The 17,629-nt window shown below is 36.5% G+C and overlaps 1 protein-coding gene across 2 annotated transcripts in view; it reads left to right on the plus strand.

Annotated features, from left to right (window-relative positions):
• Positions 1-17,629, plus strand: part of LOC126355836 (mediator of RNA polymerase II transcription subunit 1) — a 168,864-nt gene that overhangs the window by 140,374 nt on the left and 10,861 nt on the right. For both annotated transcript variants that reach the window (XM_050006289.1, XM_050006288.1), the window contains exon 12: positions 7,835-8,399. In XM_050006289.1, coding sequence (XP_049862246.1) covers positions 7,835-8,399 — 565 coding nt within the window. The remainder of the gene's footprint in view (positions 1-7,834; positions 8,400-17,629) is intronic.

Raw genomic sequence — 17,629 nt, forward strand, 5'->3', positions numbered from 1 at the left:
CATGATGCTGTTGCTGCTACATATGTTAAAATGAATTTTTTGAAGAAGTAGAAAAAAATATTTCTGCTTAGCAAGTTCAACAAGAAACAGGTTGAAGATTATATGAATAATCAACATTAAACATTAATCTCTGGTGCTGAAAAAGTGGATTATCAATGGATAAATTCAAAAGCATTGTCCAGTGTATTTGTGACATACAAAGCTGTGACGGATGAGAAAATTTTAGTGTGATGCAGTAGCCATGTTGGGATGTTGCTAAAAAAGAAAATGGGTTTCATCATGGATTTACATGAAGTCAAACCTTCTTGACAATCTTCTGAAGTTATTTCAGTGAGAATGACAGTGCTGAGGTAATACTTTTCAATCATCCTAGGAATACTGAAATGATAGGTATTGATGCAAGGGATCATAGAACAGAAAAAATAGTTAAAATCTCTCATCAGAGGAAAATGACTGGCCCTTGATGATACTTGATACTGTATAGGTTATGTGACAAAACTTGCCCCCCTCCCCATTTTTTCTGTTAATCTCTCAGGTCCTTTTTGACTCCTGGTGACATGACTGACACGATTAATTATTTCCGTCGGTATATTCCTGGATTTTCATTGGTTCTAATTTCTTCCAGTGATATTCTGGTGCTGTCTCTTGATGCCATCTATCCACATCTTTGCTTTTGATCTTCTATTCTACTGAACATTATAGCTTTCTCTAATGAATCTTCTGTGCTCATGACATATCAAAGGGTCTTAGCTACATCTTCAGTATTTTGGAATCTAAAGATAATTGTGGTTTTATTCTCTCCGAAACACTTTTTTTTTTATTCTTCCCATAGAACCCATAGGATCCTTCTCCAGATGCAAGTTTCTTATGATCTATTTTCTTTGTGGTCCACAACTCATATTCATACAGAACTATTGAAAAGACCAAAATTTCTAAAATATTCCTTATTCTTTAATAGTGAAATTTCCTTTAATTTGTTTCATCTAGTTGCAGCATTTTCCCCATGCTGTATCATTCTTTTTATTTTTTGAATATTTGAACTGCTTTCTGCTATAATAGATTTTTAAAATGTGTATTAATCATTGTCCCATTGATTTTCCCTTGCATCACGACATTAGTCTTCAGTCCTATATTAGGATTTTACCCCCAAATTTAGTCTTAGATATATTTTTGTCACTTTAGTTTAACAGTTTTTCTTTCTTATTTTTAAAATCTTTTTCACTGCCTACTATAATTATTCTCTCATGAGTATCTCTTAAGTTGTTAGATAAAAGCCCCCACTTCCATTCTAATTCCAGTTTCCATATCTGTCAGGCTTGTAATTTTTGTTTTGTTGCATATTATCCTTACAAACTAAAATAACTGGTATCAGTGATCATGATGCAGTTGTGGTGGCAGTGATTACCAAAGCACAAAAGACAACTAACACAAGCAGAAAGATATATATGTTCAGTAAACTAGTTGAAAAGTCACTTGTGTCATATCACAATGAGGAACTTGAAACTTTCAGCACAGGGCAAGCATGTAGAGGAATTCTGACTCAAGTTTAAAAGAATAGTTGACCATGCATGGGGTAAATATGTACGTAGTGGAACACTTCATAATGGGAAGAACCTCCAGATATACAGTCACTGTGAAGAAACATCTAAAGAAACAGAGATTACTTCATAATAGGTGTAAAACAAAGCATAGGGCTGTATGTAGAGAGATGCTGAATGAAACGCATTTGGTTGTCAAGAGAGCAATGCACGATGTCCTCAATGGCTATCATAGCAGAATATTGTCAAATGATCTTCCACAGGACCAAAAGAAATTCTGTTCATATGTAAAGGCTGTTAGTGGCACCAAAGTTAGTGTCCAGTTCCTAGGTAATGAGACAGGAACAGAAAAAGCAAAAGCTGAAATGCTTAACTCCATTTTCAAATGTGCCTTTACAAAGGAAAGCCCAAGAGAGTTGCCTCAATTTAATCCTTGTGCCACTGAAGAGATGAATGAATTAAGTATTCGTGTCAGTGGTGTTGAGAAACAGCTGAAACTGTTAAAATTGAACAAATCCTGGCCATATTGTATAATGAATTTGCAGCTGAGTTAGCCCCTCTTCTAACTATAATCTATCGTAGATCCCTTGAACAAAAAGCTGTGCCCCAGTTCTTGGACAAAGGCACAGGTTACACCCACCTACAATAAAGATAGTCAAAATTATTCACAAAACTACGGTGCAATGTTCTTGAAATTGATTTGTTGTAGAATCTTAGAACATATTCTGAGCTCAAAATATAGCAGATTGAACAGATAGAACACATCAATGCCGACCAGCACATATTAATAATACATCAATCATGCAAAACACAACTCACACTTTCCTCATGACATACTGAAAGCTTTGGATCAAGGCAACCAGATAGAAGCAGTATTTCTTGATTTCCAAAAAGCATTTGACTCAACACCACACCTATGTTTATTGTAAAAAATATGGTCATATGGGGCATCAAGTGAAATTTGTAACTGGATTGAGGACTTTTTGGTAGGGAGGACACCGTGTGTTTTCTTGGATTGTAAGTCATTGTCCGATGGAAGTTTGGGTGTGCCCCAGGGAAATGTTTTGGGACACTTGCTGTTCATGTTGTATATTAATGACCTTGCAGACAATATCAATAGTAAAATCAGGCTTTTTGCAGATGATTCAGTTATCCATAATGAAGTTGTATCTGAAAGAAGCTGCATCTGAAAGAAGCTGCATAAATATTCAGTCAGATCTTGATAAGATTTCGAAGTGATGCAACAACTGGCAACTTTTTTGAAATGTTCAGGATTGTAAAATTGTGCACTTCACAAAACAAAAAAATGTAGTATCCTATGACTATATAATATAATTTAGTCACTGTTTGAATCGGCCAATTCATACAAATACCAGGGAATAATACTTTGTTGTAGGAATATAAAATGGAATTATCACATAGGTTCAGTTTGTGGATAAAGCAGATGGTAGTCTTCGGTTTATTGGTAGAATACTGCAAAAGTGCAATCATCTACAAAGGAGATTGTGTACAAATCACTCTTGCTACCAGTTGTAAAATTTTCTCAGGTGTGTGGGACCCTTACCAAATGGGGCTAACAGGTGGTATTGAACGCACACAGAGCAGGGCGGCACAAATGGTCACAGGTTTTTTTGATCCATTGGAGAGCCTCATAGAGATACTGAAGGAACTGACCTGAAAGCCTCTTGAAGATAGACTTAAAGTATCCCAAGAAAGTCCATTAACAAAGTTTGAAGAATTGGCTTTAAATGATTCCTCTAGGAATATACTTCAACCACTCATATAGAGATCGTAAGGCTAAGATTAGAAAAATTACTGCACACACAGAGGCATTCAATCAATCATTCTTCCCTAATAACTGGTACAATGGTGGTTTTTGTAGTGCAGATGTGGATGAAAAGAAATGTGAATACATTTGTATAAGCCCTTTCCCAGTACCAAAAAATTCTTCTAATTCTTGTTGTTTTTCACATTTTTGCATTTCAAAAATAGTTCTTGCTGCTTGGGAAACAGTGTTTCACACAATTGGATCGAAAATTGGGTCATTTGTGTTTTGAAGAACCAATAACAGACAGATATGCATAACTGTAGACCTATATTGCTGCTGTTAGTCTGTTCTAGAATCATAGTACACATTACGTTTGCATGTTGTAACCCATTAAAAAAAAAAAAATGCAAATAGTGATCCTGCATTATTCGGCAAATTCTGTTCCCAATATCCTGAAGTCTACATGTAGCAATGAGCTATTCTTGCTGCTTCCAGTGACTTCTGAGAAGCATTCAATAAGTTTCACACTGTCAGTTTTATATGTTTTCATGGAAGATGAGACCATATTCATAACTGGTAGCAAAACTTCCTGTCTCAGGAACCCAATGTGTTATTCTTAAAAGGAATAAATCATCAGATGTGAAAGTAGCTGTTACTTATTGAACAGAATACAAGCTTATGGGATATCAATTATGTTGCTGCAAAAAACTATGTTGACCTATTATGGAATATATAAGCAGCTTTGTGATTGGATTGAAAGTTTCTTAGCTCATAAAACTCAGTATGTTATTCAAAATGGGTTGAAATTGTTATATGTGAAAGTAGCAGCAGGAAATTCTGTACAGTCATTCAAGAGTTAAGATGTTGTATATAAGAAAGTATTAATACTAGAAATTTGTAGTGAATTCGAGGAAGACCTACAGACATTCAGTTCTTGGTGTATGTCTTGAAGTTTACTGTTTACAAAAACAAATAGAAAGTATTGTGATAAATAGCAGAGGAACCTATTATTGTACGATAACCCAGTTTATCATCTGTCAGTGGAAGCAGCCACACTCTAATATCTGAAAGTATATATCTAGAGCAGTTTTAAATGTGAGCGAAATAAAAGTGGTTGAAGGAAAGGCGGATGTGAGATAGGTCCATTGGAAGAATCTTAGGACATTGTAACTCACTTCAAAGGAGGTAGCTGACAAATGACGACATGATAGATAATCAACCACATCCTCTGTCGGGGCTTTGATTATCTACCATCATACGCTGAAACGACGTGAATTCTACCCAAGATCCTTCCCACCATCAGATCTGCTGACATGCCAGAACAAATCTTTATTTTCAATGTAAATGTTGCCAGACATACATGATATAAAAACAAACAAGCTTTATTTACTTTATTCCATAATGTCAAGAGGGAGCATTCTTTTGGGGTAACTCATAATGCCAAGCTAAAGTTTCCTGGTCCAAAAGCATAAAATATTAATTATTTGTGGTATGAACTCAAGAAAACCTCGTGGAGGCCTATTTACGGAAATGGAGATACTAGCTACCGTTTCCCAATATGTCATTTCTTAATGACACTAGTCATAAATAACATATTTCTTTTCCAAACAAACAGACCAATTCATAAAGTCTGTACTAGAAATAAGAATAATCTGCAGAAGATTAAAAGTTACTTACTTTGACTCAGAACTGTGTCTGTTATTCAGGATCATATATATTCAGGAGCTCGCCAGCAGTCATAAAAAGTTTAGATATTAATATTGAAATTTGAGAAAGTAATGTATTCAAGAGTAGCCTCCCATATTTGTAAAAATAAAGTACTAACAAAATGTCAGTTTGGTTTTCAGAAAGGCTTTTCAACAGAAAATGCTATATACGCTTTCACTGATCAAATATTAAATGCTCTGAATAGCCAGACATCACCCATTGGTATTTTTTGTGATCTCTCAAAGACCTTTGACTGTGTAAATCATGGAATTCTTTTAGATAAGCTAAATCATTATGGTTTGAGGGGGGGCAGTGCACAAATGGTTTAATTCATACTTAACTGGAAGAATGCAGAAAGTTCAAATAAGTGGTTCATGTAATGTTAATACAACAGCTGATTCCTCAAACTGGTGGGCTATCAAGCACGGGGTCCCACAGGGTTCGGTCTTAGGTCCTTTACTGTTCTTGATATACATTAATCACTTACCATTACGTATTGATGAAGATGCAGAGTTAGTTCTTTTTGCTGATGATACAAGTATAGTAGTAACATCCAAAAACCAAGAACTAAGTGATTTAATTGTAAATGATGATTTTCACAAAATTATTAAGTGGTTCTCAGCAAACGGACTCTCTTTAAATTTTGATAAAACACAGTATATACAGTTCCGTACAGTAAATGGCACAACTCCAGTAATAAATATAGACTTTGAACAGAAGTCTGTAGCTAAGGTAGAATTTTCAAAATTTTTAGGTGTGTCCATTGATGAGAGGTTAAACTGGAAGCAACACATTGATGGTCTGCTGAAACGTCTGAGTTCAGCTACGTATGCTATTAGGGTTATTGCAAATTTTGGTGATAAGAATCTCAGTAAATTAGCTTACTATGCCTACTTTCATTCACTGCTTTCGTATGGTATCATATTCTGCGGTAATTCATCATTGAGTAGAAAAGTATTCATTGCTCAAAAATGTGTAATCAGAATAATTGCTGCAGTCCACCCACGGTCGTCCTGCAGACATCTATTTAAGGATCTAGGGATCCTCACAGTAACCTCACAGTATATATATATAGTCACTTATGAAATTTGTTGTTAATAATCCAGCCCAGTTCAAGAGTAATAGCAGTGTGCATAGCTATAACACCAGGAGAAAGGATGATCTTCACTATGCAGGGTTAAATCTAACTTTGGCACAGAAGGGGGTAAATTTTTCTGCCACAAAAGTCTTTGGTCACCTACCAAACAGCATCAAAAGCCTGACAGATGGTCAACCAATATTTAAAAATAAATTAAAAGAATTTCTAGATGACAACTCCTTCTACTCATTGGCTGAATTTTTAGATATAAATTAAGGGAGGGGGAAAAAACTAACTTAAGCATTAGTGTCATGTAATATTTTGTGTAATGTAATATCTTGTACAGACATCTTTCTTTAACCTGACACGTTCCACATCATTACAAAGTGTCGAATTCATGATCTGTGGAACAAGTATTAATCTAATCTCTAATCTAAAGTTCAGTTTAAGAGTAGGCTGGAGGATTTATGGGTAGCTAACTTCTTCTACTCCACTGATGAAATTCTTAGTAGTACTGATGTACATATTACATGAGTAGAGTCAAAAATTTGTACTCTTATGGATCTACTGTGTTGCATATGTCTTTTAGGAACATTATATAATTACAATTTCCAAAATGACATGACAGAATTTTTGGATTTGTAATTACATGGTGCATGAGTGTTATATAAAATCTGACTTCTGCACACCTTCAGTGCAATAATGTGATCAATGTAAACAAACATATGAAACTGATTTTTTGTTTGATGATGTGTGGCTACAATAGTCTAAGAATTATTCTAGGTACCTCAGTGCATATTACATTTACATGTTTTGTGTCGAATTTGTTATTACGTCTTAAAATAGTTTTCAGACTTTGTTGATGTGTTCCACATCTATGAGGATCATTTCACTTAGGATCCATGTAAGGGACATAATAATTTTTTAAACCATTTATTGTGTATTCTTGTTGAGCAACATGTTCCACATCCATGGAGATCACCTAACTGTGGATCTGTGGAATAAAAATTGTAACTAATGAAGATTTTTCTTAATTTTTTTATTTACCCGAATATAATTACGTACTTCAATGTTTATTTCATGCAACTAATCCATTTGGAATTAACTATGCATTGAATCTACTGACTTTATCCTTGAAAAGTCATTTTCAGTGACATAGATAATTACTTTAGGACTTTTTTGCAGTCATTGTTGTAGCATTAGCTAAAGCAGCCATTAACACACAACTTGATCACCACTAAGATTTTCTACATATAATCTTGTCAGAGATAGTGTGAGTAATCAGAAGCAAGAACAATCTCTTCCAACCAATTGAAGGGATGCTAACATTTTGATGTGTAATCTGATAAATGTTAGAATTTTGCAGTTTTCAGATACACAAAGCTTTGCCGGAGATGAAAGTTGTGTTGGGTACCAGAAAAAATTCTTATAACCACATCGGGTAATGAACATTCTTTGAATTTGTGGCCTGACACTTAATCCCCACAGACACACAATGCCAGATAATGTAGTTAGTTGGGGCACATGTAATTTTACGTAACGGGAATTGAACCTGTTGTGACCTCGCTTTCTTTAGTAAGCAGCTCTTTCCATACTTATGTAGTGTTTACAGGAATTTGGAAACGTCAAGTGATGTTGTTGGTGATTATTGTTGGTGATTATCAGTGACAGGATGACCTTGATAAAATTATTGTCTGTAATTATAGTAGATATGTATGTAACATCATAGTTTCTTGCCTACAGGTAGAGAAGAAACGTAAACGGAAGCGCGAGGAAAGTCCGGGTATGGGACCACCCGATAAACTGCCTCTGAAGCAAACAGGTTCAGAAGGGACGTCGAAACACGGCATGCCAGCTGCTGCTTCAAGTCCCAAAGGTGAAGTACGGGCTTCTTCGCCTCAACACAAGTCGTCTGTGTCACCTACGAGGGTCTCCAAATCGGGCAGTGGAACTACAAATGTCTCAGGGAGTGGACCTGTTGGGGGAGCCCCTATAGGAGCAGTGACAGTATCACCGTCAGGAGCACGACATAGCCCAAAACGTTCACCTAGTCATTACGGTACAGGTAGTCCCAAACATCATGGCTCACCAAAAAGTGGAACACCAGGAAGTGGTTCAGGAAAACCAAGCATGTCTGCACTGAAGTCTGCAGCAGCCTCACCAGGGAAATCTCCTGTGCACCATAGTGTTACATCTGTTGTCAGTATTAGTGGCAGCTCAGAGCGACCACTCAAGTCCTCTAGCAAAGACAAGGATCGTGAACGTGATCGCCAAGCCAAGGCGACATTTTCTGTATCATCTGGATCAGGTCAGTTACGTTAAGAATATTTTCAACCTGAAATGTTGTAGGAAATATACCAGAATAAGTTATTCTCTGTTTTACATCCATAATACAGTTACTTGTTCCTAATTGTGGCTTTAAACTTATTTTTGTTATAATGAAAATAATAGTAGTTTTGGTATTTAATAAGGGTAATGACTGCAGTAATGGCAACCTAACAAAGAGGCTGCCAAAAATGTATACACATTCCTCTTACTATTATGAAGTGTATCTCGAGTGACATTTTTCAAAGGATCCATTGCGATTGCTGTACATGCCATTTCAGTTTTATCTTGGTTATCTTCCAGTATACCTTTTATTGTATATACATTCATTCTGGTTCCCCTTAGAAGTCCAGTAATCTTATTACTGGAGAATATATTGATATCAGTCACAGCCCTTCACCTTTTCTAGTATCCTGTAAGCTTGTGCCCTCAAGATAAGTTTGTGAATCTGTGCAGTAATGTGGTGGCACCATCATGTTAGAAGTAAAATTCTTCACTTTGACTGTACATACCAATGACAGGTAAGGTGGACTTGTGTAGTGTGTTGATATACTCTTGACCACTTAATGGGCCATCAAAGATGAATAGTCCAGAATTGCATTTGTGGTAAATTGGCTTTTTCTGTGAAGGTATGTGGATTGTCTACATGCCATTAGATATGAGTGTGGCAATTTCCTGTTCTAGTCTGTTTAAATTGTGCTTCATCGGGTAGACCATTTCCCAACAAGGCCATCATTCTCATGCAACATATTCTGAAATCTTTCACTGTGCCATCCTCTGGTCATCAGTGTTCACATTTCACATTTGTGTATCTCTATGGATGTACACTTTTACATTGAACTTGCAAAATTGTTCAATACGGTGACCAAACAAACAGAGCTTGTTGCTGGACAAGATTTCCCGCATCCTCATTTGTGCATATCACACATAGTGCCAAACTTACTATAAATGTCAAAATTGTGACTCATTTTGCTTGTAAATGTACTATTCACATGCAGTACCATCATGTTGTATTTAAGTGAAATCTTTTGAGGCATAACCATACTACTAGTTGTATTTCTGTCCAATTTTGAAACAAATTACACTGTTTTCACATATTAAAGTGTGTATACATTTTTTGGCAACCTTGGTATTCCCCTTTTATTGTAAAACTTAGTAAAATGGCAAATTATCATTGATGTGGAAAATGTATCTCATAGCACATTTTAAGAGTTTCAGCAATAGAGCATTGAAGTACCAATCCCGAATCATCATTTACACATTTTATATTCCATGACCTAGAGTTCTCAAACTATCACCCCCTCCCTCTTTGCATTTCTTAAATTGACATTTCCAAAGACTTAGCATTCGACAGCTTTTTATTTATTTCAGTGGGCATTTCTTCTGTTCTTCCTTTTTGGAAGTATGACTATTAAGTGCTGTTTTATTTCTACATTGCATTTATTTTCAGATCTTTACTTCTGTATTCTGAGTGTGTGGTATTGTATAAAAGGACTGCACTGAAATCAGTTCCCCCCCCCCCCCCTCCCCCGCACTTCTAGGTAGAAAATATATAAATGGTATACTGTTTTCTAATAATTTTGCAAAGAGGGAAAAGAACTGATCGACGATGTAAAGTGTGCAGTGAGAAAGGAAAAGGGAAACAGAGGTGGCATTGCAAATTTAAAGTGTTTGTGAAGCCTTGTACAGTTCTGCAAGGGAAGTACTACATCCTGAAGAAATCATAAGCGAAGTATGCACTATTGTATCAAAAGTATCTGGTCATCTATTTAGACATTAATATGGGGTGTGTCCACATTTCATCTTTATGACTACTTGAAATCTGCTGAGGGCACTTTCAATGAGGTGCTGAATGTCTGTGAAGGAATGACACACCATTGCTTCCCTAAGATCTCAGTCGTAGCAGGTAATGACGTTGGGACGCTGGGGCATGGAGTGAAGTCAACATTCTAACATATCCCAAAGGTGCCCCATTGGATTCAGGTCAGGACTCGGGGCAGGGCGGTCCTTTTCAGGAATGTTGTTATTCACATATGATTGCCGGAAAGATGCTACTTTATGCCAGGATGCTGTGTCACACTGTGTCATCATCTCCAAACTTTCTTTTGCTGTACACAATACACAATCGTGTAAAATGTGCTCGTATCCCTCTGCATTTAGAGTTTTCTTAAGTGTACTAAGGGGATTGCAGCTCGATCATGAAAAACATTCCCGTACCATAACACCATCTCCTCAGTAATTCACTGTTGGCTCTGCACAGGATGGCAGGTAACAGTCTGCAGGCATTCATCAAACTAAACCCTTCCATCGGATAGTCACACTGTGTAGCATCATTCATCACTCTAAATCACTCGATTCCAGTCATCCACTGTCCAGTGACATCGCCCTTTACACCACCTCGAGCATCACTTGTATCACTTACAACGAACTGCTCAACCATTGTACACCATTTTTGAACTCCCTATGCATATTCATTGTGTAGATGGACTGCTGGTTGCACTTTGGAACTCGCAATTGATTCCTTCCACTGATTTCAGGTGATTCTGTAGAACTGAGCGCTCTGACACTCAATGGTCCGTGTCCATCAGTACGTGAGGTCTGCTTTGTTTCAGTTTAGCAGTGGTTGTTCCTTTGCATTTACATTTCAAAGACACATCACCAACAATGGACCTGGGCAGCTTTAGGTGGGTTGAAATGACTTTGATTAGCTTGTTACTCAGGTGACGTCCAGTGACAAGTCCCTGTTCGAAGTCACTGAATTTTCCGGACCAACTCATTCTTCTTCTTTCCCTACTGACAAAATATTACTACCTGCCTTCTTTCATGTGGGTGGACCCGCATTCAGGACACTTACTGGTGAATTCCACATTACATAGTTATACCCAGATAGGTCTACTTTTAATCAGGTAGTATAAGTTGTACGGCATATTCAACTAATTGTGATAGAAATGGTTAAAGTTTCAGTGTCATTATTAGCAACATGTTACTATGAAGCCAATGCAATCTTCAAGAAAAGCTTTGATACAACTTGGAACAAAATGAGAGAGATGCAGGATGTATTCTGGTGGCATTACCTGCTGGATTGACTTTGAGCCTGGAGTTACTTCAACGAGACAGTTATAAGTCATTGAGGTTGACATTTTCAAGCAGTAGTGCCCTTTTATGTGCTCTTTTCCGCACATAGATGGAGAGAGATCTAGCCAGGAAAGAAGCAATTTGTTTAAGTGGGCCATTGCTCAGGTCTCTTGGAGCTCTAGTTCTGGCATCCCTGTACATACATTCCACCATGGGATTTGTTGTTGACCATAATGATCCATTCAGCAGAAACGACAACATTTTTTCAGTGAAGACTAGACAGAAAAACCATACACACTTTAATAACACTTTCTTAAGCAATGTACAGAAAGAGCTGCACCATTTAGCAGGTTTCATTTTTACTAGGCTTACAACAGAACTGAAAAAAATTGAGTGATAAATCCCAAACATTCAAATCCAAGTTGAAAGCTTTCCATGTCAAACATTCCTTGTATTCTTTACAGGTCTCCCTCATAATAGTTGAGATATTTTCTCGGAAACATGTTTTTTTGTTCATATACACCCTCCTTCTTCATGTTTTATCCATTCTTTAATTCTTTGTTTTGTGAATTGACTAGACTAAATTGACAATAAACTAAATACTAATTCATTCTGTGATCAAGTAGCTTTGGAACTTTATAACTAAATTAATTAAATAAATGAAGGCTTCGTCATTAGATTAAGTGTGTTATTTTAATATGTAGTTTGAATAAAATAACTTTATGGCTGTCAGTTGTAATATTTTTTCTCTTTCCACTTATCATTGTTGTAGGACTGAATTTTTTCTCCCCCCCCCCCCCCCCCCCCCCCCGAGTGTACTATGTATATCACTTTTCACTGTAAAGTGTATCCTTATTTATTCAGTTCTTGTAGTACCACGTCATCATTAACTTCATAAGAGGCCCCCCTCCCTCCCTCTCATGCCTACTTCTATAAATTTTCCATAGTTGTATATTTAAACTGAATATGGCCAGTTCTTTAATTCTTCTTTTATGTGAAGGCTGTCTTGTGTCTGTTGTGTTGATTACCCAGGATTCTATTTGCTTTTTTGTAACATCACATTTTTTATGGTTTGAAGTAGTTCCTAACACAATTCTAAATAACCTAATGCCACCACTGATCTCCCACCACAAAAAAGGTGGCTTCATTTTTATATATGCTGTGTGACATACTTCATCAGGCTCTTTTGCCAAACACTGTCAAGTTTCATTAACCCTTTGGGTTGTTACTGTACCAGCCCCCAGGGAGTGTACACAAGCCCTCATTTATTGTACCTCACGTGCCCTTAGTAGGGTGATGTTCCATATTAGGAAACATACCCTTTTTCTTTCTTTCTTTCCCTTTCTTTTTCCAGAAATCTAAAAATGAATCACATTAGCGTATTATAAGTGTAGCATTCAGGAAGAAATGTTATTTTTTAGGACCTAATGAATAAAAATAAACACGGTCATGAAGTTCTCAGATAAACAGGAAGTATTATTGAGAACTGAACTTCTTTATATGTTTCTTTTTTTTTGATGTAATAAGCTGACAGTCTTTGAATTGAAAGGATAATGGACAGTTACAAGAAAATTTGAGATAATAATACACACACACACACACACACACACACACACACACACACACACACAGTCTCCTGTAACTGCAATTAGGCTCTCACATCTATAACAATGTGCTATTCGCAGCACCCAATTGTGGTGAAATGCACTCTTCAACATGGGGAGATAGTTGGAACGCGAGTTGAAGGCTCTCTGTTGACATATGATCCTGGACGAACAAGAGTGGTATTAGTGAGATCCAGTATGTAGATGTCATTGGAGATTATGCCTGCCATAAAGTATAGTTATTTTGCTGTCAGAGCTCTTACAGATTTTAAAGCTAAATTCTTACATTTCCTCATTGCGGTCCTAAAACAGTATTTCTATATGATGCCCAACTACTTGCCATTTGGAATATGAACCCATTCTTCAGAGGTTAACAGACATATCTTCTAATCTTCCTAGGTCTGACTGTTAATCAAATATTTTGCCAGTGGAACTTGTATAAATATACTTACTTGGCTGGTGGCATAGCAGTATTGGATTCAAAACATTTTGCTAGTTAGTACATTATAGACAAATCCAATGTCTATTTGAGTTGATGCGGTAGCACTTGGAAGATCCAATTGAAGTTCATGTATCTTTCAAAAAGTATTAGTTTTTTGTAAGTAATATAGTCATATTATTCTGAAACATTACTCGTTTCTTTTTATTGCTGTTAGTTATAAAGGTCAGAATTTTATTTTCTTATAATTTAAATATGAAAATGCTAAAAAATTTATTTGTATGGGTTACATCTTGACCAGTAATCAGTATTTGCGTGTAGTACATAAGCATAACAAATCTTGAGTTGTGTAGTCCCCTAAAAGGAATGGATAGAGAAGAATCTAGGTCAGTATCAGCTAAAATGTAAAAAACAGAAATTCATTCAAATAAAGAGAAGTAGTGAGTGATAAACACTTGACACATTACATTACAGTGTCAGAATAGTTAATCTATTGTATTATGTCTTTTGAGGCTTTGACAGTTCAATAATGTAATCACTTTCTCAAATTTGTACTTTTTTTCACAAAGGCCTTGTTAGCTGAAAGATTATATTCTGACAATCTTTTTGTTGTGCCTATATGCGACTTAGTGTCGACCCCTGTATGGCAAATATCAGATTTCTTTTTCATAGTATTGTTACATTCCATCCTGGATTTTCCATTGTTTGATTTTCAACAGTATAATTATTGATCCAATGAGAGAAGTAATTTCAGAGTAGGCATCATTCATGATAAGTTTCCTACCTGTCTGTTTGTAAAACCTATGATATGTGTTCTGTCTAGTATGCCCATCAGCTTGTATTGCAGTTTCAGCTGAGATTTCTCAATGGTCATAAAACTAAAGGTTAGCTCATCATCTTCATCTCTGGGCACAGTGACAATGTGGTATATATCTAAGTGGCAGTATTACATTTTTGATGCTATTTTGCCAACTACTGATATTAATTGTGACGTAATAGTGTACTGTTGTCCAGTGTTGGAGTACTACATAGGTGTTGCTCATTTGTCAGAATTAATAGTTACTGTGATCCAATGCCCATAGCTAATTTTTCAATGATTCTAACTGTTTCCACATAAACAGCGTAAAATTTTAGGTATCTTTTTTATTGATTGATGTGTAGTTCATTGATTCACTGAACGGTGCATTGATATATAAGAAACTGATTGAATCTGATATATTCTTCCTTCAATTAGATATCTTGTCCTTTGGTTCCAATGTTATTTGTTTGAACCCAAAATTTGTTACCTTTCATAATGTTTTGGAGTCATTTTAAGCATTTTTAATATATTTAATTAATGCTTAGTGGTAATACTTTTGTTGAAAATTCAACCCTTTGAAGAATTTGTTTGTTATGTATCTCATATTAAAATGTCAAGGAAAATGCTTTTAATGAGGTTGTAGCACTCTGATTTTTAAATTATGTGAGATTAATGTACAACAATCAATGGGAAATTCATAGTGGAATGCTAACGAGAGGTGGTGTGTGTTGGAGGAAGAGAGGGTTTGTGTTGGAGGTGGGGAGGAGGCGTATGCATGAACTCTCACAGATTTTTTTTTTTTTCTTTAAGTATGCCTGTGGGTCACCTGTTACTCATTTGCAGATTGATAGTTGCCTTTTCTTTTTTTTAAAAAAAAGTAAGTAAAAAGAAACAGATTAATGAAATGTAAGCAACAGAATACTTACACCTGCTGCAGATGGACCCCAAAGTGCATTCCATCGATCAGTCAGAACATTGTAACAATCCACTTGATTGCTTGTTAATGCACTTTCCTGTCACAAAATGACAGCAACTCATCATAGTAAGAATTATTGTAATCTTTGATATGCAGCTGGAGGTAGACAACACACCTCATGTTCGTACAGAGATCACACAGCCTTGTGTTTTAAGAGATCATACCTTTTCAAATTAAGGAGCTATGGTATCATATGGAATTTTATCATATGCCCTCCAAACTACTGTAATGTTATTTTGAATGTGTGCTATGAACGGTTACTCTTGTGGAAAGTATGATGTTAAGTGGAGAAGACATTAGTTGTGAAGGAATCCATTTAGTCACTAATAATTACACTTTCATAGCTGCTTTTTTTGCAACAACCAGTGGTTGTAGGGAGGCACAAATGAATAGTTTCCCCTTGTCACCACCATCATTAGCGTGTATGGGATGCATGTGTCAAGGACATGTTATCCCGATAGAAAATATATCTTGGCATGCCCTTAAATCATTTGAAACAAGTAGAATGCATTCATCTGGCCCTGAAAATCATTTCCTCATTTCTATTGTCTGATCATAGTATTTCCAGGGTTTATGAGTCATAGCTGATGATACTGTTGGCCTAAATGCACGAACGTGCATGAGCTGGTAGTCCTGTTTACAAGAATGCACTGTACACAGTCGTAATATGAAAGACGTACACCATCCTCACCATTGCACTATGTTGTCAGTTTTACCACAAATGGACACCTGTCTCCTTTTTTTACAGAGTGGGCAAAACTATTTTATTTTCATATCATGGATGAGGCATTCTTGCCCACTAGTTATAGTCTGTCTGTAAACTGAAGAGCGAGCAGCGCTTTTGGTGGGGAAAGTGGCCTTTCCCGGAAGAACCCTGTCACTGGCTTACAGGGCAACCCAAAATCAGTTGCCCGTTACATATCCAGCGGTGTAGTTCGGCGTGGCGTGATATACGTCGTTTCTGTTCGTGGGATCTTAGTTGCCAATCTCAGTCAGTTGACTTTGAGTACTCACTGATATACTTCAGTATCCGGAAGTGATGGATAATCGCCCAGCATTGCAAGAAAATGTGCAAAATATAAAGGAGATATTTGCGCAGAACGAGCGTTCGATCGTCTCTAACGTTATTACAGTTTGTGTTAAGGAAGCTACATAAAAAGAGATGTTGGCTAATATTACCAGTCCCAATCAAAGGGCTGCAGATTATGCAAACGTCAGCCTTGCAAAAATAGGACGCATAAGGAAGGAACGCGAAAACAAGGCACATCGTTTACTGGAATCGCCACGAAGAAAAACTAATAATTTAGGTAGGAAACCCATCGTTATAGACAGTTTCACAAAATCGGTCATTCGACAAACGATGGAGGACTTTTACATAAACCAAAAAACAATGCCCACATTACGGAAATTACTCACTGGTGTGAAACAAAAAAATAGATTTTCGATGCAGAAAGATGTTTTACACAAGACATTGCGTGAAATGGGATTTACCTTGAAATACTTTTCAGACATGTGTACGAAGACAATTACAAAAAAGCAGTGCGAATCGAACTAATACAACACACGTAATTATAAATTTCTGATTAATTTTTAAACACTCTTTGAATTGCAAGAATTGTTAAGTTTTAATGCAGCCCTTCAAAGAAAACATCTACCTTTTAAAAGAAACACAAAGTAAGAACAAGCCTTAAATTCTACAGACTGATTACACTATATCTGGTTCGTCTTACGAATAGAGGAACATACATTCATATGAATAGGCATTCGATTCTATGTTTGTAGTAGAATCCTGACTTCTGTTCTTATGTTAATATTATTTACTCTATAATGCTTTGTTTTGAAGAAGCTATCATCTTTTGTTTTCGTCATACTCTTAACGCATTTGTCTAAAAATAAACACAGGCGGAACGTATCTGTACATGGCGTCACCAAAGATTTAAAGCGCGCGCCCTGGCAGGGACTGTACTACGTTGTGGAACAGCCTGTAGAAGCGCCCTGTGACGCAGCAGGGCTGGCAAAGGTGGGACTCGCTAGATCGCTCTTCAGTTTACCGACAGACTATATCTATTAGTGGTTTCATTGTTATTTTCCACCTTTCATGTTTCAAAAGGCACAACATATGAACAAATTATCAAAATTATTACTCTGTATTCCCGGCAAGTGTTACAAATATTTTGTGTCCATCAGCCAGGGATGCTAAGTCCAGCAGTCCACATTGTGCTATTCAATAGTAGAGTATGTGCTGGCACCAGGATTCACCCTCTTCCTTCTGTCAATAGCATAAAACACAAACATGACTCCACATTATACACATATTCAT

This window comes from Schistocerca gregaria, chromosome 3 (assembly GCF_023897955.1).
Source record: "Schistocerca gregaria isolate iqSchGreg1 chromosome 3, iqSchGreg1.2, whole genome shotgun sequence".
NCBI lineage: Eukaryota > Metazoa > Arthropoda > Insecta > Orthoptera > Acrididae > Schistocerca > Schistocerca gregaria.